The sequence below is a fragment of the Cyprinodon tularosa genome, unplaced genomic scaffold (assembly GCF_016077235.1).
Source record: "Cyprinodon tularosa strain WSP-4 unplaced genomic scaffold, ASM1607723v1 ctg57, whole genome shotgun sequence".
NCBI classification, from domain to species: Eukaryota; Metazoa; Chordata; class Actinopteri; order Cyprinodontiformes; family Cyprinodontidae; genus Cyprinodon; species Cyprinodon tularosa.
The window spans coordinates 1976285-2000268 of NW_024039307.1; the positions used below are offsets into that span (position 1 = coordinate 1976285).

Below are 23984 nucleotides of genomic sequence, written 5' to 3' on the forward strand. Positions count from 1 at the left end.
CCGATTCTGAAAAAACCTGGTTCTGATCCCACTAACTTTAATAATCTTCGTCCCATTTCTAATCTTCCCTTTATCTCTAAAATACTTGAAAAAACTGTGTCTGCTCAACTCCACACCTTTCTTACCCTCAACAGTCTTTACGAACCTTTCCAGTCTGGTTTTCGCCCCTCTCATAGCACTGAAACTGCCCTAATAAAAATCACAAACGATCTCCTTATAGCTGCTGACTCTGGACTCCTCTCCATCCTCATCCTTCTCGATCTCAGTGCAGCCTTTGATACCATTTCTCATCCCATTCTCCTCAATAGATTATCCTCTCTTGGCATCTCTCACATCCCTCTTGAATGGTTCCGCTCATATCTCTCCGACCGCACTCAGTTTATTCAGCTCAAATCTTTCACTTCGCACCCTTCCCCTGTCACTACTGGTGTTCCTCAAGGCTCAGTTCTTGGCCCCCTCCTCTTCATCACCTACCTTCTTCCCCTTGGCAGTATTTTCCGGAAATTCAACATTCACTTTCACTGTTATGCGGATGACACCCAGCTTTATTTATCCAGTAAACCCACTTCCTCTCTCCCCCCCTTGTCCCTTACTAACTGCCTACTTGAAATTAAAGACTGGTTCACCTCAAACTTCCTTAAACTAAACAGTGATAAAACAGAACTCCTCCTCGTTGCCACTAAATCCACCCTATCAAAAATCAAAAGTTTCTCACTACCCATTGACAACTCCTTAGTCTCCCCCTCCCCTCAGGTCAAGAGTCTGGGTGTCATCCTCGACTCCTCCCTCTCCTTTCAGTCTCACATAAATAAAATTACCAGGTCTGCATACTTCCACCTTCGCAACATTAACCGTCTCCGTTCCTCCCTCACCACTCATACTGCCTCTGTCCTTATCCACAGCCTCATCACCTCCCGTATTGATTATTGCAATTCTCTTCTTTTTGGCCTCCCTCATAAATCTCTCCATAAACTTCAACTTCTTCAGAACTCAGCAGCTCGTGTCATCACCAGAACCCCCTCCTTCCATCATATTTCCCCTGTTCTTCACCAACTCCATTGGCTCCCAGTTCAATTCAGAATTCAATTCAAAATCCTTCTCTATACTTTCAAAGCCATCCATAACCTTGCTCCTTCATATCTGTCAGACCTCCTTCACATTGCCACCTCCTCCCGCTCCCTTAGATCCTCCTCCTCCATCCACCTCACTGTACCTCCAGCTCGACTTGTCACCATGGGGAGCAGAGCCTTCAGCCGCTCTGCTCCCCAGCTCTGGAACTCACTTCCTCCTGACCTCCGCAGTATTGACTCTCTCCCCTTATTCAAAGCCAGACTCAAAACCCATCTGTTCCAGCTCGCTTATCTGTGAATACACTGCTCTTTTCCCTATCCATAATTGTTTTTTGTTCTCTGTTTTTATGTTCCTGTATCTGTATTTTGTATTTCCATCTCTTTTTATTTATTTTTTTGTATTATTTGTAAAGTGACCTTGAGTGTCAAGAAAGGCGCTGTTAAATAAAATGTATTATTATTATTATTATTATTATCCAAAAGCAGGATTTATTCAGTTTTTGGAAAGCATCAATAATCCTTCAAGGTGTCGTTTCACTTGCAGAGAACCAGGGCAGCTGAAGACATGGTATTATTAATTGTTTCTGTGGTTCTCCTGCATTTTTGCATTATTTGTTTGACTTAAATCTGCTGAGCTGAAGACTGTAGGAGTCAGTCAGGCCTCACTTGACTTCCAAAGGGATTTCAAATGATCATTGAATCAAGGTCAGGTGTGGTGACATTGCAGAGACATGTTCTATAAAAGCAAAGATTCAAGCAATAAGAAATGTAGTTTTAGAGACAAGCAACACTTATTCTGTTTGAATATTTTATTACTTATCAGTTTTAACCTGAGCCTACTCTTTTGTGTTTGCTCATACTGTACCAGCTTCTCTTTTTTTTTCATTAAACAGCAGCCTTCATGGATTTCCTATTTCACTTAATTTATCCACATATGCTTTTTAACTTTCCCTTGAGTCTGTACTGTAAATGTTTGTGAGGGCTTGTCCAAGGCTTGATGCTAGGCAGATAAAAATATTTTTCATGAGACTATCAGGCAGCTCCATGGAATCTGTAGAAAAATATGAAGAGTGAATTTTAACATTACTCAAGGAAAAAACTAAACTGACATGTTTGTTTCTCTGGCCAAAGGCTGCATAGACTTGCAGAATTTATATATTTATAGAGAATAAAAAAATCTGGAAGTCTACTTCATTATTACCCATCTATAGACAGACTTCTATTTGCAGCCCTATAATTCATATTTAAAAGAGTAAGCTTGCTAATGTAGTGACAGCAAAGCCCTCATTAAGCACACATCTGTGCTCAATTACTGTAAGTAATTCAGCCTGTAAAAGCATCCTAATAGGTGGGTAATAGAACTTGAGTGAAGGAGATGCAGCTATAAATGTTCTATAGTGGGATTTATTTTTATAATTATTATGCAAAAGTTTCAAAATGTTTCATCTTCTATCTAGTTTTCCCAATAAATGGGTTATTCTAAAAAAAAAAAAAAGCAGCACTTTGCTTTTGGCTGATCAAAAGTAATTCAGTATTCTTGAAGTTTGAAACAATGTGTGAAACCTTTGAACACCACCAGAAATCCAATTATGTTGTGTTCATTAAAAAAGAAGCTACATTTATATTAGTCTAGAGTACCTTCAACAGTAAAAGCCTACATGCTTTTACTTTGTCTAGGGCATTTCATTTCTCCCTAGTGTTAGTAGTTGTGTTAATGAATAGTAGGCTGTGTTGGGTTCTGAGTATAGGGTATTCATTATGTTAGCACTGAGGGAGATTTTGTTGAGTTGATTGTTGTGGTGGGTAGGAAGAATCATGTCAGCTCCAGAACATGCTTGGTTAGAGGCATGCACATATTGAGTTCCCCTCAGAAATGTCATTTTTACCTAATAATAAGTTCTTTGTCTTTGTATTATCCTACTGAAATATATTCCAGGCTCCTGACAGTCATAACTAACTCTTAATTTTAACTTTTGTTTGCTTCTTTTACACAGATCCCTCTCCTCAACGGATGCAAAAAACCCCAACCACTGACCTCTGCTACAAGACTGAAATAAGCAGCCTCATGGATTTTAACTCTCCAGATGCCTCACTTGACAAAGGTACAACTCACAGTTATAATGAACTTAAGCAGGTTGACTTAAAAGGTTGATTTCTGTCATGCTGTTGGCTTGATACTGTTTTTCCATTCATATCACAGACGTTCACCAACTAGATCATAGGCTGGTTGTGTATTCAGGTCATGCAGTTGGGTTTGAAGAACCAAGATGGTGTCGATATGAACTCAGCAGCATTCACATTAACAGCATACATGAAACTTCCAGTAAAACCTGGCTGAAATCTGTGTCTAAATCTTTTCAGTGCCTCCAGTACAGGAAGGTTATTGTGCACCCCTCTCACTATGCTATTATCTGCATAAGATTCTATTGATCGACATGTTTACTCAATGAGACATACAATGGAGGATAAAAAAAATGAAGCTGCTGTTTGTCTCAGTCATTCACAATCATCAGGATCATGGCAACCACAAAACAGGCTTGAACTGCAGACTCACACTGCCATAGACAACCTATACAGTACACAGGTATTGACTCCAGAAACCCAGAAGAATGATGGCTGTGTCTTTGATTTGCACCTGACTTAGAATGTGCTTATAAAGAAGGACCTCCATGTTGCTTAAAAACACCAGTGCTCCAACTACAGATTGCTCTACTGCGAGAATTGTCAAAGACTCATGGTTGGTGTCAATATGACTCTAGAAAAAGTGACCAAATGTCCGTTGGCCTCCTATGTATGCCTGCTTTATGGATGCTGCTGTTTGTACATCACACTGTGCAGCAGCTGTTCCTCTCTTAGCTTTGTTTCATCTCATTATGTCATGCTTGTTCTGCATTCAATCCTGTATCTCACAGTCATTACAGCGTTTTGAGTACTGTACCTCCTGACCTGGATCATAACAGGGAATGGGTCAGCATTGGCTTTATCATTCCTTCTCTCCCAGATTTGAATTATCAAATGCTCGTATATATTACAGGACTTTTAATTACTGAATATTTGTCTGTATAAATAGCAGCTAATTGTTATGTGAATACATTTCAAGCTTAAAAGTGCTCCCACTGTTGCCTCTAGTCTTTCAAAACTCAGACATATTTCACACCCATCTGAGCTTTTCATTAACAATGCAGCATGTTAGAAGCTGTTGAGTCGAGTTGCCATTACCTGCTAAATATAGACAGTTACCTTTGAAAGAAGTGTCAGATTGAACCCATTGTTGGCACTGCTTTTATTGTTATTTCAAGCATGATTGGTTTGCAGAGAAGTGTGCATACTTACTGTAGGTATCACATGGTCATAAACTCTCTTTGTAAACAGTTAACAAAGATCTTAGTTTTAATATAGTAAACCTAGAAAACATTAAATAATAACAATTAATAGTAATAATTGAACTTTATCAATCTCATATTGGAGAAATTTACCTCTGCATTTAACCCCTGCCCTTGGGGAGCAGTGGGCTGCCATCGTGGGGCACCTGGGCAGCAAAGGGGGGTTAAAGGTCTTGCTCAGAGACCCAGAGTGGCAGTCTGTGGGAGTGGGGTTCGAACTCAGAACCTTAGGATTCCAAGCTCTATGCCCTAACCACTAGGTCGTCACTATCCCTATATCATGCACTGTAAATATTTATTGAACTTTTCTCACTCCAGTTGCAGTTCGTTCATTTTGTACATATTAACATATTTTTGATTTTTTCCATTATAGAAACTTTTTATGTTTAAACTTCAACAATGGCAGCTGCTGCTCTCTGAAGCAGAGGAGGCTCAGTAGTGTTAATGAAATCCAAACATAACGTATTGCATTAACAAATGTTTGAACACATCACTGCAACAGCAAAAAATTGCTGTTTTGAAGCCCTCTGAAATAATAAAGTCCAGCAACTGTGCTAAGAGTTCTATCAAAGATGAGTGTTCTTACCAAATGATCACTTTTCCTGTCTTGCCTGAGTCTCATGAGGAAAACCTCCCCGCTGTCTGGTCACTGTCAGTCAAAACTCCTAAAGTAGTGTTCTGCCAATGAATATTGAGCAGCCAGCTTCAAGACGAGCCTCCGCTCCATAGACCTCCTAAGGGGCTTTGCATCACTGGAAGTGACGTATTTCGATGTGGTATTCAATCAGGGCCTTCTTTCTTACTGCTTGCTTCAATATAAAGAGGCTAGAGCCTCAATGGGGATTTCTAATAGAGACTGACATCTGTCCTGCTGCTTTATAGCAGAATGGAAAATACATTTGGTTTATCCTCCCTAGTATTCAATAAGAAATTGCCACTGAACAGCAGTTAGCCTGTACTTCTGGATCAAGATTTGTATAAAAAATATTTCTTTTTGCCTTTAACTCAAAAAGTTCAAACATACCTCTTGGGCTTTTTATAATTCACGCTACTTTTCTATTATAAGTCAGATTTTAAGCTCATGAGGTAAAAGGCAATGTGATGGAGCACAGTCTATATTTAAAAGAATTTGATCTAGATTTGTGGTCAGTCTGGTCTTTGTGATCCTGACAAAATACACTGATGGTTTTTTACATCTATTTTGATGGTCTAACACCTTTAAACCCTTGAAAATTTTGCTCTTCCATGCTAACAGTATGCACAGATTCAAAACTCTTTCACAGGCATCGTTGTCTGCCAACTTCAAGACAGATCTCTAGTGTAACCTAGGCAGCCGTTTGGGAACTAGTCCTCATTAGTGTCCTGCTCATGTGCATGTTTGCCTATTTTTTTGCTGCTGTGATGATACAGAGAAGGCTCAGAAACTGTCCTTGCTCATAAAAAAATGGTACTTAGAAATTACTAGAAATAGAACAGGGGGCTTAAAGTAAAGATTTGATAAGAATTTCCTGCTATGTATGATTTGCCTCTCCTGTAGTTTCAACATATATTTGGATTAGAAAGGCATTAAATCAGGGTTGCATTTTGTAAATCCTATATATAATTCTAAAAATAAACTCAGATTATATTATTGAGGGTAGGATTTGCCTAGTTTAATTCATAACTGAAATCTAACATGTTTGTGTGCATGGAGACACTCTCCTGCAGCAGGAGCTTGAAAGTGCATTAGGTGCTCAGTCATTTCCTAGGTGCTGAAAATGTGCCGACTCATGAAAATCATACATACGCACACTAAACCCCCGCAGTCACCAAGGCCACATATTTCACTACAGGTTTCATCAAAATGAGAACAGGCATCTAAAGGTGATGTTATCAGCAAATTCATCTCTGTTCGCCACTTAAAGAGAGACAATGAAGGAGAGCGGAAACAAAGGTATACAGCCAGCACTGGATCACTACGTAGACAGGTGCTGCTTCTGCACATTGACCGGCTCTGATGTCACAGGCTGGGGGAGGCCTGAATGTGTGCTGGCTTAACTAGAAGGTCAAAGCAAAGGGATCAGAAAGTGTGTGTGGAAAAAATATAGAGAGAGAAGTTGATAAAGAGGATGAAGCAAGAGAAAAAATAGCCGAAGAGCACCGTGAAAAGGAGGAGGACAAGGTGAAAGATTGCCTGAATGCAGAGTGTGTTCTGATTATAAAGTGAGAATTATGCAAAGAAGAGGTGAGTTGAGATGATTTGTATTTGTTACTGTGCCAACAATTTCGTCAACACCTGCACCTCTTTAAGTGCAACAGAAATTATGTTTTAGAACTTAACGCTACATGTCAGTATGTTTTCATGTTTAAGATGAAACAAAAAAAAAAAAAAATATGCCAAACTTGTTCAACACATAGGACTGTTTTCATAATTATTTAATCTCAGGTGGTCAGTTTAGCAGTGTGTCATGCATTGATTAGAAGTTAAATTAAACAATCTGAATCAAACAATTTAAGTGCTATTTTTTTCCCACACCTTGCATATTTTTCCTCTTTTGCTCTGTTATCTCAAATAAGAACTATATATGTGGAAGGAAACTATAAGCTATAGTAGCTGTGTATCCACAAATGCTTTTGTACATGGTAAACATTAAGTCACATAACTGATCTGAGCTGTTTCCACGGTTGATGTCTTCCAGGATATTCCCATGGCCCTTCCTGCACCCATTAGAATTGCATTTCTTTCTCTTCATCTCCAGACAGCATGTTACATTGCTAATACTACAGTAGTTGATATGACAGAACAATTACAATTTGCCCAATAGCAACACATTCTAGAAAACCATCTCTATTGTTCTCAGGTGTGTGGTCGTTTGTAATGTTTCTACAATTGAAACATTCAATCAAACTTTGCATGACAGTATGTTGGAAAGATCGAAAGCACTTTAGATGTTTTAGTGAATTCTTTTGTGCTCTCCTATTTAAGTTGTTGAAGTGCTCTTGGAGTAATCTTAATACACTCACCACTGATGGTAAAGTTAAACTGTTCCATGTTGTCTCCACATCTGTAATACGCGATATTAAAATGTAACAAAGACGTTATTTAAAATTATTTTAACTATTTTTCACATAGGCTCAAGTTGGTATTGATCTTTTTCCCTTTATAAATAAAATAACCAAGACTGCAGTTTGTATTTACGCATTGTCTTTGTCTATTCTTGGCGATGCTGTGTTTCTCAGAGCTGGTGTGCAACTGTTTCTTCTTTCAAGATGTTTTGGTGAGTCAGTCCTTTTGAACACTTTCGTTAAGATGTTTAAAAATCAATAGCACACATGAGGTAAGCACTAATGTAGCACAACTGGTGAATTTAAAAAATTCTATTTTCATTAGTAAACTTTCCTGATGTAATCTGATTATCAAAATTATCAGTATTACCTCGTTATTTTCTATGTCTTCAGCTATAAATAAACATTCCCAAAACTTGTAAGGCCTGACAAACTCTTATGTTAAATTCTATACTCATGCTATTGTACATATAGGAAGCAAGGTGATGCAGAGGTCTACCTTCTATTTCTAGAACCCACCTTGGACTCAGGCTTGACAGGAGGCTAGCAGTCCTGCTGCAATGAGTCACTGGTATTATTACTGTCTGCTCGCCCTTCTGATGACCATTTAAAAACAGGCCCACTCGCACTGAATCTTTGCTGGCATCTGGTGTTGGAGCTGGCTGCTTGGATTTAGACCTAAGCAGCAGCTGATGTCTGGTGAAAGCATTGATTATGGTGGTTGGAAGAAGAAAAAATAATAAAAAGACCTGAGCTGGTTGTGAAGGTGTTATACGGGATCCTCTGCTATAATCAGTAGATTGAAAATACAGAAGAGCAGAAGATTAAGACAAGACAAATGCTTTTCCTTCTCATAAAAGAGTTATTTTGAATTTGTTTGTAGAAAGGTATTTTAACAAAGAAGCCAAAGAGACTTGGCCTGCTTGTTTTACACAAATATGTTACTGCAACTTCTGAACAAGCAAACTTAAGTTAACTGTAATAGTTAAGCATTACACCTTAAGAAGTAAAAATCATTCACCCATCACCGATAAAACTCCTGGAAAAATCAAATCTTTTAGCTTCCTTTAACCTTCATGGTACCCTCACACACACTATTTGTTTATCATTGTTTGATGAATATTGAGAGTTTATGGAATTTTGTAAACTCTTCTTTAAAAGAATAATTTTGTATTCCTAAAATAGATTAAACTATTTTTGTTTCTTTAGGAAGGCTTTACATGTCAGTGCTTGTATATATGCAGACAAATAAACCAACAAATCTTCTAATATGTAGTGTATCTGCCTTCACAACTCTAAAATGAGCCACACAAATAAATCTTGATACCAGCAGATATCCCAGGCATGGAACAAGGGCTCTATCATTGAAACTGCAAACCTATCAAGAAATATCGTCCCCCGCCCGGTCTGTCTGATTGAGAGACGGAGCAAGGAAGCAAGATTTAGAGAAGCAGCTGAGTTATTGAGCAAAGACGAATGGGGAAACAATTTTAGTTCTACGGTATATTTTCAAATTTGAAAGACAGCAGTCCAAAAGATGACTTGAAGATATTGAGGTGCTGAATACAAATGCATGTTACACTATTCACTTTTATTTGTAAAAAGATTGGATTTGTTTGCAATGCACCATTTTGTGCTAGTGTAATAGATAAACTCCCATAAAGAATAAGGACTGTTAGTATTTATTGTCCTTTTTTTACTTTTTCCATTTTATATCTCAGTGCTTTCTCTCATTTTGGTCTCACTTCATAATTAGTAAGCTATGAGTTCTTTCTAGTTTATATCAAGGTTTTTAAAGTGCAAAGTGCTAAAATTGAAAATAATCACAGGAACAAGAAGAGGGAAATGTCTCTGTGTTTTATCTAAAGTAGCAAGGAATGGTAAAGGCATGCAGAGCAAAAATGGACAGCAGGCTATATTAATAAAAAGCCTTGCCAGCCACATTTACAGTATATGCATGCAACTATAATAAATTGCTAATCTTCCCCTCAAGGCCTGTTTTAAACTAATTTATCTCTCTCAAGAAACTGCAAGGTTGACATCTTCTTGGCTATGTGAAGCTACTCCTAACTTTATTTTACATAATCTGTAAATGACAGTAGAGAAATTGGCTGCCTCAATTGATTTCCATTTAAAGGATAATACTGTAAGCTTGTTGGCTTCTGGTGTCTAAGATATAAAAAAAAAAAACATGTTGAAAGACAGAGGTAAACAACATATTTTTGCTGCATCAGCCATCTAATTGTGTTTGTTGTCCCCTGATCCTTGTAGTTTCCTTTTATGGTTCTTGTAATGCAAACAGCCCCTGCTTGGCAAGTGGAGTCTTTTAATTGGGAAAGCCAGGAGACATGCTGATTAGTACTTTGGCTTTATAAGAGTTGGAGCTCTGGCATGTACTCTAAAGGATATGGTACAGTTCAGTGAGCAAATGTAAACAGGGCTGCAGCAATAATAGTGTCATTATGATGCTGTGTTTTGCTCAGAGGACTAAAAGCAATATCATCATGCGCTCTGTCTTTTACTTAATTCTGATTTGCTAATTTATTGAAAACCAAACAGTTTTACATAAATATAAATGTAATGATTAATCTTTTTTCTTAATTCAGGCTCCTGCATCATTTTGCTGGCTGTTTAAACCACAGAGCAATTCCCTGTTGACTTTTTTTTGCTGTTTTATGAATGCAACTAGCTGTAGAAAGACAGATGTAGAAGGATAAGAACTTACAAGAGATCAACAATGCTTAAATTCCATTTTTGCATATACATTCTGAAAATGTACTTCTTTGTGATTGCAGACAGTATTTTCACTGTGTCATCAGCTTTAGATCTGCTGGTGAGTGTTTTAATGTCAGACCTCATAAACAAAAATTTTTCATAGTTGCCATGAAAGATTGTTTTCAAATAATGCAGCTCTGGTCAGAAACTGAAGTTTCCATCATTGCTGTTGGGAAATAACAAAAGGAACCCCCCCCCCCCCAAAAAAAAAAAAAAGGTGAATACATAGTAAAATAATACATACATAGTCTTCAGTGTAGTGGAGGATATTTGTGGCTATATGGGTCTGTTTTTTCCCCAGTTGTATTTGAAATGTTAGTGTTGTTTGCATTATGAGCCCCATGAAATACCATCACATTTTAAATAAAAGTTTTTTAGACAATAATACAAAATAACTTTCTTTCACTGGGACTTTTATCCAAGATGCACAACAATTTAATGACTGAATCAATACAGAATGGGATTACTGAGCTCAAAATCAGTATTCATTTACCTAGATCCATGAGAAAACCTGTACAGTGAGCTAGACAGATGAGAATATAAGAATGGAGCCATCACTTATTTAGATCTCGAAAGAATGTTCAAAGATCCTAATCTGTGTGCTCCAGCCTTATCAAATGTTAAAGGAGAAAGTTTTTTTTTACTGACAGGAAGAGGTTGTAGAAAAGTGTTACTAGCAGAAGTATTAATATTCGTAACAAAAACTGATGTTGTAAGGTAGAAAAATATTTCTCATCAGCAAATGTTTTTCCCCTAAAATTCTCAAGTGTTGTACTTTAGACTGAAACTAGGAGCTTATTTAATTTTCACTTTTCCTTTCACTTCTCATTCTACCAGATAAGCTTCAACTTTCTGTTTTTTTTTTCATTGATGCATGCATTTTAAGTATACTTTAATGATAATATTATACGACAGATATGACTCATTTTTACTTATTTGAATAAAATTTTATCTTCTGCTAAAGCCTTGTTTTGTATGCAACTCTGACTCTAAATCCACTTGTAATTGCACCACTTTTAGTTTGCCAGAATAATGGAGTTAAAAAAGTGCAGCCTTAAACAAAAGCTGAAAGAAAAGAAAATGATGACGTGTCAAAGTATTAGCTTTCTAAGGCCCCAGGCAAGTCAACAGCTGGCAGACCTGTTGCTGTGCAGCAGACTGGTGGTAAACTACACTCAGATCAAAAAGCACCTGCCTGTGAGCTAGGTTTAGCTCAACTCTTCATTTGCCTTGTCAGGTACATGTGTACGTGCACATGCTTAGGTAATGTGGGAAAATCCTAATAACTGCCCTGCTGAGCAACTCTTCCTCACCATAACTGTTTGTGCAGATGGGGAGGGGCCTGGTGTACTATGTCACTGATCCTGTGGGAGTTGCCTTCAACAGGTATTCAGAGAAGTAAGGACAGACCGTAGCCCCTGGATGTATTTCCTGGTGTCCGTTAAGCATGACTTCAGGGGCAAAACACTGAAGATGCTTCAGATTTAAGAAGAAAAAGAAGAAAAAAAGAATTATTTTGCCTTTTTTTTTTTTTACTCCAAATCATAGACCTGACTGATCGTGGAATCTCCTGGAAAGCTTTCTTCTGAAGAGGAAAGTCCAGTAAGTGAGTACAAGTGCAGAGTCTGCACTTAAATGGAGTAGAGGGTGAAGTGATTGTCAGACCTACAATTTTCTGAGGTTTTACACAGAGACGGTGAGGTTTTTACTGGCAGGTGTCATGTCTGCTAAAGAATCACATGTAGCCCTGTGGAGCCGTTAGGAGACTTCAACCTCCTCTGACCTCAGACGCTCTGGTATTTGAACTTTGCGACAGACAGTAAACCATTAATCACCCACTTTAGTGTAAAAGAGGGAACAGGCTGAGAGCTTCTATGTATTTGAATTTGTAGCTGCAAAGATGACAAAAGACGACAATTTTCTGCAGTAATAGGCTGTATCAAAACTCTTATAGATAGATAGGGAGGCATGTTTAGATCCCATAAATGAGTTGAAGAGTTCTGCAGGGACATTGTTTACAAATAGTGGTTTTAAAGAAGGTATTTTATCTTGTTTTTAGTACAAACAGTGCATCCTCGGGCAGTTGTTCATGTTTCTTTTAGCTTGCCTACCTATTTTGCTGCATCAGCCTCTCAGATAACTTTAACTGAAACATTCTGACCAATCCTATCATAAGAAAGCTGTTATTACTATACCTAATGGTGAGTTCGTAATGTTTACAATGTGGTGTTAAACTGCATCCCAATTTTCCTCTAAGGACAAGGGGTGGAACAGTTCACAATATCCACGGTTCGGTTCACGGTTTCGTGGTCACGGTTTTCGGTTCGGTATATGTTTATTGTTACACCGAAATTTTTTTTTTTGTAATTATACAAATTAATGAAAAAAATCCAAAAAAATTAATGAATTGTAATTATTTATAATGATCCGCGGAAACCCTGGATCATTTCCACATGTTTTGCTGCTTTGAATTTAATCATCTCGCTCATGCCCTCTACGATCTCCAAGGAACTCGGAACCCGGGAGCCTCAGTGGAGGCTGTATGCTTTGCTTTGTGCAGGCGGTCTGGAGCGCAGCGGGGCGGAGTGCTGACGGAGTATGTGGGATTTTGGGGTTAGCATGACATTTTGGTCATGTTGCTGTTGGCATAAACAAAACGTGTTGCACAATGCATGCACACTGTTCCACTTTTATCCACAACTTTCTTTCCGCCGTCATCGTAGGTCACTCTGAATGCAAAGTGGTCCCATACAGCAGACCTATAAAGTGCTGCTGGCGCGTCTTCCAACTCCTGTTCTTTCCCACTCGCCATACCCACATAATTCTCCACAACAACTGATTTTTTTCTGCTACACCCGTCTAAGCTGCTTTGCTTCTTCTTCTTCTTCTTGTTTACTAATGGTGGTTAGCTTTGGTCGCAGTACCGCCACCTTCTGCTCTGGAGTGTAATCGCTTCGCCTATGAGAAAAAGGAGCAGCGCATGAACCGAACAAAACACACGCGAATCGAACCGAGACAGTCGAACCAAACGGTTCGGACGGTTTTCAAAAACCGTTCCATCCCTACTAAGGACCATTCATATTTATAAGTAACAGTTAACACAAGTGGAATAAATATTGCATAGTCTTACATCTTGTTTTACTGCATGTTCTAGAAGACTATAAAGTTGCCATGCAAAAGGAATGTTTTTACTTTTTTGAACCCTTTGAACGGTTAATGGAAAATCTGTTAAAGGAAACACACATCAAAGCATCAATGTCTCTGATAAAGCTATCTATGGCTGGAGTCCAATAATCTGTCATGCATCTATGGTCTTAATCGCAACAAGTGTAATGTAGGTTGAAGGAGCCAACTGATGAGGGTTTTTCCATCTGGATGCAATGTGGCAGACAAAATTTGTGCTCTGGATTACAATCCATCTATTCCATGTGAAGAATTATAACATGATACATGACTTAATGGAATGGAAGCACAAGCAAAGTTTATTATTATGATTTTTAGATAAATCACATATAATGATTTAAAGGATCTGTCATTATTCGACACTAATTCAGTCTAATTTCAATAAAGTCCAAAGTCATTGAAAAAAAACTTGAACTGACCATTACCCACCTGCTTTATTTTGCATTTATTAGCAGCTGATTTTCTTACAGTATCTATAAAGTGTGCATATCATGCATTCAGTGGCTGGAACGCACACACACACAAAAACATGATTTAGTGGATTGGTTCAGAGCTTATAAGTTGTAGCTTTAGTTTGCGGACTTATCTTTATAATATTCTATGGTTGGTTTAATATACTTATTTTAATACACCTCATCAACATATCTGTGAAGTACTGAATTTGAAGGAATTGAAGTGAAAAGAAAGAAATGGAGCTGAAACCTGCTGAGTCCAATGGTGTTAGCAGGAATGGTTTTGTGCCTTTTAATTTAGGGGGTGGGTTTAGATTCTTAAAACCTCAGGTAAAAATGGACAAAAACCTGCTTCTGAAAGATTCTTTAAGCCTGATAGGTTATTTTCAAAATATTTACCTTGTTAATAATACGAGTCAGGAAGGAAAATAGAAAGCATGGATGCCATAGATGGCCAGCCTTTAGTAACCACTGCTAAAAACAGGGTGTGTTTTTTTGTTTGCCTTTGTGTCTAACATAACTTTGATAACTACCACTATTTCCGGGTCTGTTAAGTGCAGTTTGTCTTTGCAAATAGGAAATAGTTCACACAGAACCTATTGCTTATAATTATAGCCATAGCTATTAGACATTACAAAAACATTTAGACTTAGACAAGTTTTATAGTCATTTTGTATACACAGAGTGTATACAAAATTGTATTTTGTTTTGTATACCCTGTGTACAATATAATATAATTTATACCCTACATAATGTATACCCTAAAGCTTTAGTTATTCACATTAAAACTCAAACTTGAACCTTCTGTATAGGTTAACACAGAACTTCTTAAATGTATAGTTTAAGGGTAATGATATGAGAATATGCCATGAATTTGTATCCCTCCTCATTTGTTCTGCTAAGCCTAATTCAGATCTAGTGCAAACAATGCCTCTCAGAAGTAATATGATTATTGAATGGATTTGTGTGTAGTTTCATCTCAATATAAGGGGTACCTTAGTGAACACACAGTACAATCAAAGCCCACAGGTCGGGGATTAAGCTATGGAAAAGTGCAGAGCTTGGTTAGAAAATAGAACTGCAGTCCAAGCTTTGAACATCTCACAGACCACTGTTAAATCCATCAATAGAAAATGTTTAAGTGTCCACCAAAAGTCAAGAAAGGCACTGATAAAGAGAAAAGGGCCATGAGTGCTCTGAAAAGGTTGCAGAAATCCACAGCTTAAGTAGAAGATATTGACAGGAGGACTGTTAGTCATAAATCTGACCTGAATGGAGGTATTGAATATGGTAGCCATTTTTGAAAAATTTCACAAGAAGTAACATTTAAGGTTTGCTGCCAGCTATTAGGGTGAGACAGCAAGCATGTAGTAGAATATTCTCTTTATAGAATAGAGTAAAAGTGCTGGTGTGTAAGAACTACTCCCATAGTGAAGTGCTGATGACCAATAAGTGCACTTTGATGCCTCGCCGTTTAGTTGTCAATAACACAGATTTTTTTTATTGTTTCATATTTATTTCAGGCAATTTATCGATGGTAATGGATGAACTATCGTTTAGACAGATGTTTTATTCACGTTTTAAAGGTCTAATGATTAAACCGCAATGAGAAGCTAGTATTACTTTAGTCTATACATTCTAACCAGAGGTAAGACTTCAACCCCCATCACCCATGACATATCAGCTAAAACAAATAAAATAAAAAAAATCACAAGTAAAAGCAACTGACAGTTTGTTACAAGCTCCTTCTGAGAACTTATTTTCCCTGATTGATAAGACTCCTGCATTGTGCATATTGTCAGAGCAATGTATGAAAAGTAAAATGAAAACACACTATTCCGACATCTGCTCAGATTTATGTGCAATGCTACAGCAAAATGCCTGCCTGTGTCAGCTCTCTTTGACAGCGTAATTGTGAGCGCAGCTGATTCTGGTCCTGGCTATGTAATTGCTATCCTTCACTGCCCTAGATGAATGCAGCGACGGCTCCCTCAGGTCTTACTAGTTTCTCTTCTTGTGACACACAGGTGACAATTTGAAGCACATTAGAGGAAATCAGCTGCCTGTAAAAATCAAGTCAGGGATAATGTTTGAGCAACTATAATGGCAAGCCATGCCACATTTAGAGTGCAGAAAGTAATTTTGTATTTCAGCAGGGATGTTCTGATTTGAGCCTTTATTTCCTTCCACTATTTTCCTGTTTAAAAATCATGGTGCATAATCACATTTTACCCTGAAGCAACAGCAAAGGTAAATGTGGCTGCTTACTCTTGCACTGTTTCAAATCAAACTCATCTCAGTTTGCTGGTGATATTACACACAGTGTTTTTCTCCATAGCTCCCTAAATTCTTTAAAATAAATGACAGAGTAGCAGCAAGAACCTTAAAAAGACTTTTGCATTGGCAGTCTTTTTAGACATGTACTCTGTTCAAAGAAGTTGTCACCAAAAACTCAGCTCTTTTCCGTACAAGACGTGATCCATGCATCTCAGACGTAGAAACTTAAAATGGAACCAGCATTGTTTTGACACTTCGATATTCTGATTTTGTTCACTGCATCTTGCTGCTATTCAGGCAGAACATATCAAAACATGGTATTTCTATTTTTAGAAAAAATAATATGTTGTAGAAACTGGATTGATTTTGAAGTTTGCAGGATGTTGTTAGCAATAGCTATGCATTATGTCTGCATTTGTCATTTGATTTCCCCCCCCAAAAAACTATATATACCTAAACATGCATATATTTTTACCAACAAATGCTGTATGTGTTGACCTATTTGCAAATGATCTGATAATATAAACAATCCTCTCTGTTGCAAAATCCTCAATGGTTCACCTGTTCATGGAAAGCCTTTTATAATCCCCACTACTGCTTTGTCATACATGTGTTTGATTGCACCCAAACATATTGATCTACATGTCTGAGCTAATCCATCCATGTATCTGACAGGTTGGGCAGAACACTTTCACACTCACTGATTGTTTTTCCCTTCATGCTTGCTTAATCCCAAACAGCTTTGCTGCAGGGTTTATTAAATCACACACAAGAAAGCTTTGCACATAGTCTGACAGGCTCTATGATAAAAACCTGATCATAGAGAACAAGTTAAATAAATGTTTGGCATCTGCAACAGCACCCCCCACCCCCTGACATTTGCAGATGCAAATATTAGGAAAAATAAACATCAGGTTACAACAGTTCTTTCTTATTCATCTCTGAATGAATTACTGGCTCTTATTATTATTCAGCACAACTTATACAACATAGGAAGGCAGATGTATTTTCCTTGTAAAATAAAACTAATAGGTCATCTTATTGTATCAAATCATTTGTGTCCGGAGTGAAACCAGTGCTTTCATCTAATGATAAAGCACCTTGTCACAAACCTGCAAATTTAGACAGAGGGCACACACTATTAATTATCTCAGTATCTCAGAAAATGGGCAAATTGTGCAACTTTTTGCATTACAATCTCCTCCCCTTGTGTCCTTCTCCTCATTTCCCACCTCAACTACCACTTACTTAAAACAATATAAGATAAACTGCATGTTACTAGAAACAGTTTATGGAAAGCAAAATCTGGTAGGCTATACTTTCATTATTGTGGGAAACAATAATATTTGTACTTATTTTGAGATCCTCAATCTTTAAGTATCCTCATCATTTCATCAACCCACAAGTCACTTTAAAAGGCTTAGAATACAGAGCTAAAATCATAATAATTATAGGACAGAGTAAAGACTGAATGGAAATAAAACAATAATTAAGATGTTTACAGCATCAAGTAACTCTAAGGTGTTTAAGTTTTCTTTTTGAGTTTTCAGTTACACATTGATTCATGTCTTTCTGTATTTTCTAGTCTATGGGTTTCATTTCCATTTTGTGCCATTCCATTTGTTTTCTGGTTGTATTTGAGTTATTATGCGTTGTCTCCTTGTTGCTGTCCCCTTGAGCCAGTTCCCTTTCCCCTAGCTCCCTTCAAGATCCTTTTGTCCACACCTGCTCCCAATCAGTTGATTACTTCATTCTTTGTTCTGTTCGGCATTTATACTCCACCTCTGCAGTTGCTCAGTTCTCTTAATTCCTTCATTGCCTCCTTAACCCATGTGTTCCCCCCTGATCTGGTTCTTGTTTTCCTTAATTAGTTTTTTTTTTTTAATTTATGCTTCTGTTGCCACTATTTATTAAATCAGTAAGAGATTACCTCAGCTTCCGTGTTTGCATTTGGCTCCTCTAAAAACCTCCACACAGCCTGACAGAAACAAAACCAGGGGTCTGCTTTGTCAAAGATATTCTATATGTGTATGTATTAGGGGTGTAAATCACATCCATCATGGCGATTCGATTCAGTATCGATTTCCTGAACCAACGATTCGATTATTTTCGATACTCAAGAATACACCACGATTCGATTCGATTCGATTCGATTAATCGGTTATTTTTTTTATTATTATTATTTTTTTTTTTTTTACACCTTACAGGCTAAACAAAGTTTCAAGTTTGAAATAAATCAATGAAGGCTGTAATATCATTATCCATTTTCTTTAGAAACAACAGCAAATAACAGAAGTAGAAAAGTTGCATCAAAAAATACTGCAAAAATACTGCACAATATCAGTGTAATCAGTTAAATGCAATACCTCGGCTCCAGAGAAACTGTCCAACATATTTTTTTAGAATGTAATAAATATACTCAGGAAAGAGAGATGTTGCGTAGAGAGTTAGACAGGAATAAAAATAAACTAGATATAAGGAAATTGTTTCAAAGGTCATCTGGGGATGTAGTTTTTGGTAGTATTTTTAATTTTCTAAGAAGAACGGGTATTTTAGGGAGAATATAATAATTTGTCTGGTCCATACTCCATTCTGGAAGGTGGCGGTAATGCACCTATAAGTTGTTTGCCAACCGCCATTAAATAAAAGAAGAAGAAGAAGGCTCCAGTGTCGACGTCACCGCCCCCTTGAGAGACGCTGCACCTCTCCCAGATTGTAGCTGATTGCAAACAGTGCCGCAGACAGGAGGCCGGCTTGTTTTGTTTTTATGACCGAAATTGCGGAAAACAACTCGTGAAGTTCGACCCGCTAGAAGAGCGAGGTGCGCGAGAACGCTGGGAGCCTTTTTCCAGCTGAATCTCCGCTCTTTTTGCCCCATTGTCCCTCCGTCGTCGGACTAAACTCGCCCCCACTTCCTCATCGCCTCGGCCGTATCTAGACCCACAGCGTGTAGCCCAGACCACGCTTCAATACTGAGCATAATTTAAAAATGTCTGTGTCAAGCTTGCTGCAACAAACTGCTGTAAGAGTATAACCAGGAAGAGCGGTAGGAGGGCATAATAGGTTTAGCGCCACCGCAGCACGGGAGGGGGAATTACACCCAGGAGCAAATGGATAAAAATAGACCGGAGGAAAAAAAAACATGAATCGATTCTCTTGCGGACGTGTCGATGCATCGGATCGTCGGCTTTTGGATCGATGCATCGATACAAAACGATTATTATTTACACCCCTAGTATGTATGACGAAAAGAAGAAAAGATATTGAACATTTATGAAACCATAAACATGCACAAAAAGTGAAAATAAAAGTTTGACAGAACCTAATCTGATTTTAACTGTTTTTCCTGTGAGTCACTGTTTTCCCCTTTCCCTCAAAATGAGAGAATGAGTCAAAATTAGCAGGTTTGTTTAATGGTGCACAACCTTATATTGAAAGTGGCATACACAAGTTTCAGGGCCCTGTTTTCTGTGTATGCAATCTGCATAGCAGAAACTGTAGATGAAAATTTAGTGATGTTCTTTAGAAAATTGAGAAAGCTCTTTTTTATATATATTTTTTTATCAGATCTTGTTTTAGACTATGTCGTCAATCCTATCTTTTAGTTTTGTATCCTCTTCCACTGTAGGTGTAGTATGTTGACTTCCTAGTTGTGATTGGTTGTTTTCATGCATCCAAATGCAGTATTTGATTGCTTTAATTGCCTGAAAAAGGCCTGTCTTTGATTGGCCGGATGTTGCATCAGTCTCTGCGTGCTCAGACTGGTAGGGAGGTGCTCAGTTCGGTGGCACAAATAAGATGCCATACTTATTGTATGTAATTTATTGTACATCTGGTATAATTTTAAGCAATGGACGCTTCCATATTACTACCTAAATGCTATGAGCCAACCCCACAGGAGACCCTTTCACATCATAGAAACCTGCATATAATCATAACGTGTTCATCAATCCTATATTTTATGTAAGAAAACAACTTACATGACAAAAGTGTATGCTGTCCTTGTTTAGCTAGTAATACTAATACTACACCGTTAGACTACATTCACAGGAACACCACCACTACCCAGTAGGACCATTTGTATAATGAAAGTATTTAAAATAATATATATTTTAAACTGTCTAGCTATTTAATATCCTATCCATAGATCTGTCCTAAATGACCCCAACTGTGTCTCCTCTAGTTTCATGGAAAACTCTCTTGTTAATCTCTGTGACGGAGAAATCCTGAAAGCTATCCTGTATATCTGTCCATCTGCACCCTCAGAAAGACTAATCTCATTGTTTGGGTTTTACTACAGAGATAGCAGAAAGCTTGCAACGCGAACACACTGTTCTGATGGATTGCTGACAGTTTAAAGCAAGTAAAGCTTGTGAAAATAAGAGAGCTCCTTATGCAACTCTGTAAAAAGGGCAAAAGGATGAAGACAGCTTTAAATATCTCTTGATCCCAACGTTAAAGTCAGATAAGACTTATTGAATTAAAAAAATACAAATCTGATTATTTTCTTTTCACTTGTAGTGTAGCAATCACATGTCATAAGGGGATTATTTGTATTTCTGAGTTATTTTTCTGAAAAACTGTTATACAAGTTCTTGAAAGATTCTCAGCTAATAAGGAAATTATTTCGATCAAATTTAAAACATGCTGTCGGGGAATGTGGCGATGATTTGTGGCCATCTTTCTCTCTGGTCATTGCTTTATTTGTTTTCTTTTCGCCCATGTTCAGCTTTGTTTTAAGCTGTGCTCCAGTACAAGTTCAGCCCCCATTACTTCAAGTAGCTGAAGCATGAAATAGGCTTGCCAGCATGTGGATGTCAGATTCTGTAACGTAAAAACACGCACCTCCTGATTACTACTGACTGGCCAGAAGGGAGATCAAGCACGGAGTTACACTACTACGTATTCAAACACCCCTGAATTCCTATTTCCCTTTGTTTCAAGCAACCATTAAATGTAGGTGCAGTTTGGCAGGTCTGAATATTACTGATGTAGCATAAAAACATGACAACTCAATGATAATTTATATAAAGAAAACCCTTGTTATTTCTTTCTTGTTAGATTAAAAAGCCTACTGCATAATTGCAAATGCATTATGATTAAAAATGGGAAGTATTGTTTTTTCTATAGATTTGCTCTGATGAGAATGTTTAGACCTTCAAATTTTGAAAATTTACACCAGCTGCAGTTACTTTGACTTGACTCTGTTTTTTTTAAGAGTTATATTATAGTAAAATATAGTCAGAACATCATTTAAATGCACTATAAGTGGTAATCTTTTTAAATATTTCTTTTTTATAACATGAGGCAGCACCAGCCTGTATGTGTGTGACCAAGTAGTTAGTGTAAAATGAGGGTTTCCACTAATATTTCAAACCAAAAATGTATTGATTTTCATGGTTTGGTCATGTTGGTTTTAGGTACATTTCTGACCCACATGCAGAACACACTCTGGAAACAAGAAAAAGGTTTCGAAAAGTTTATTGGATGAACAAGAATAGTTGAGTGGAGGTCCAGGACTGATTCAGGGAGGTTAGGAATGAAATGTTCTGAATATTGAAGAAGAGAGTTTGCCTACGGATGATGATGAGAGATGGATTCGCCAGGGAAGAATGAGTGTGGTCTGGAGGATGAATGTGATTGAAGGTTCTGAACCAGTCTTTGAGGGAGGACTGCTTAGAAGTAGCACATCTGAACCAGTTTATGTCTTTGATTGAACTTTGGTGAGCAGAAGGATGGATTGAGAGTGAATACTTTTTTTTTTTTTAGTTTTCTTTTTTTTAAATGGCACTAGTGGTTAATTTTTATTGCCAGGAAAGAGGGTCTGAAAGGTGAAGAGACATGCGGGAAAGGACCAGAGGTCAGATTCGAACCCAGGTCGCCTGCATCAAATCTGACAGATTTACAATAGAGCTAAATTAATGAACAAATTTAATTCCTCAGCAGGGCTTCAGTTTCTATACTAGGAAAATCACATAAATTGGTAAAATAATAGGTAACATCAAATTTATATATACATATTTTTTAGCTCATAGTTACAACAAGAATCTGATCATTTGAAAAAACTATACATCCAAGTATATATGACAGTGAAATTACCTGTGAAACGACTTCCCACAGGTGGCAAAATGCCTGTTTTTGCAGCCAAATGCTACACATGTAGGCATTTTTACTGCGTGTCTCTGTGGGAGTGGGGAGTACCAGCATGGCGAAGGGTGGCTTCACTTTTTTCGGGCAATCAGCAATCCAGTGAATAAATAGATATCAGTGGGCAGAGTTTATTGTATGCTGAACAATGGACTGTGACAGCTGAACCTGTTCTATTCTACAGTTGAACTCCTCCGGCCTCTTTATTTTCAAAACCTAAACGGGTCCTTCAGAAAACGCAGCTGCCAAAATTGTACGCCAAAATCAAAGATTTCAAACTGACTGTAGTATCTTATAATAATAAATACTGTTACTAGCATTGCTGAACAGTAGTGTATGTGTGTGTTTTCTTGAGAATATAAAGACTTACAGTAGCTTTACTCTAATATTACTAAAAGAAAACTTTAACAGATCCAGTATTACAGACTTTAAACGTTTGAAAGGATATAACAGATCAACTGTACAATATTTCTTTATGCCTTTCTGTTAATTGCTGAAAGTATTACTCTCTTTTATAGAATAAATAACATTGGAAATAAAGGTGGCATAGAAGATTTATTAAAATTGTAATACTTTCTCTGATAAAGTTTCAAAGGACTTATTGATATCATCAAAGATTTTGTTCTTCTTCACTTAATAAGAACCAACAGAGAGATTGTCTCTTCTCGATGTGACTTGGATGCTCAGTATAATAACAATCGACAGAATTTTTTGTGCCCCCCTTGTTTTATCTATTTAATATTCATCACATTTTTGTATGTGAAGTCTCTCGACTTTAGAGCAATCATTAGTTTATTTGAGGGTAAACACCACAGACACTTTAGGCCTGCCCTCATTACTGCTTCTTTCATCAATAAATCAGTCTCTATTCCTAATTTTCTGTTATCCCTATAATAATCTGTTTATCTTTATCTGTTTCTTTAGTAATACATAATAGTCTGATTTGCTATGATTGAGTGTTCAAAGGCAAGATGTTAGTTTTTTTTGTTTTTGTTTTTTTGTGCTTTTGAATTTGTATATTTTTTTTCTTTTTTTCTTATCAACCATAACCTTCTCATCCTCTAAGAAGATGAACTGAGATTGTGTTGCTCATGAGGATTGACTGGATAATCCAAAGAAATGCACTGTCAGACCACGCAAAGGCTATAGGCTGCCTTCATCAGCCAGAGCTTAGGCGTTACATCTGTCAACTGACACTGATTATTTGCTATTAGTGGCTTGAAACATTTAGTTTGTGTGATGTAGAGGGAGGGAGAGTTTCGTTATTAATAACTGACCATCTCATTTGCGGAAGTTGTTTTCATGAATCTAAATGGATGCTTTTATGTAAAGTTTACTGAAGATATTATTTACTAATGGCGATGCACTGTGTCTTTTTCATAACTCTGCAAAGACCAGTGCTTGGTCTGTATAAGGTAACTTATTACGTTGCTTATCCCAAAAGTCACACCATCAGAAAAAAATCCATGTTGCTGTGCATAACTCTCAGAACCTTGCACAAAAAATACAAGATTCAGTGTTTTTTTTTCTCCTGTATTTCACAACTCAAGCTAATTCATCAAACTGTTTATTCTTCTCTCTGTCACACTAAATTGAAACCTCAGGAATTTTATCGATGCCCAGTCAGGTGTATTAAGCTGGATACTGTATAT

At 37.3% G+C, this 23984-nt stretch overlaps 1 protein-coding gene across 9 annotated transcripts in view; it reads left to right on the forward strand.

Moving 5' to 3' along the window:
• The window catches only part of kazna (kazrin, periplakin interacting protein a), a 267686-nt gene that overhangs the window by 190438 nt on the left and 53264 nt on the right, over positions 1–23984 (forward strand). For 7 of the 9 annotated variants that reach the window (XM_038305916.1, XM_038305915.1, XM_038305914.1 and 4 more), the window contains one exon: positions 3065–3172. In XM_038305916.1, the coding sequence (XP_038161844.1) occupies positions 3065–3172 (108 nt within the window). Of the gene's footprint in view, positions 1–3064; positions 3173–11661; positions 11880–23984 lie in introns of those variants that run through there. The other 2 variants (XM_038305921.1, XM_038305920.1) reach the window with 2 other exon arrangements.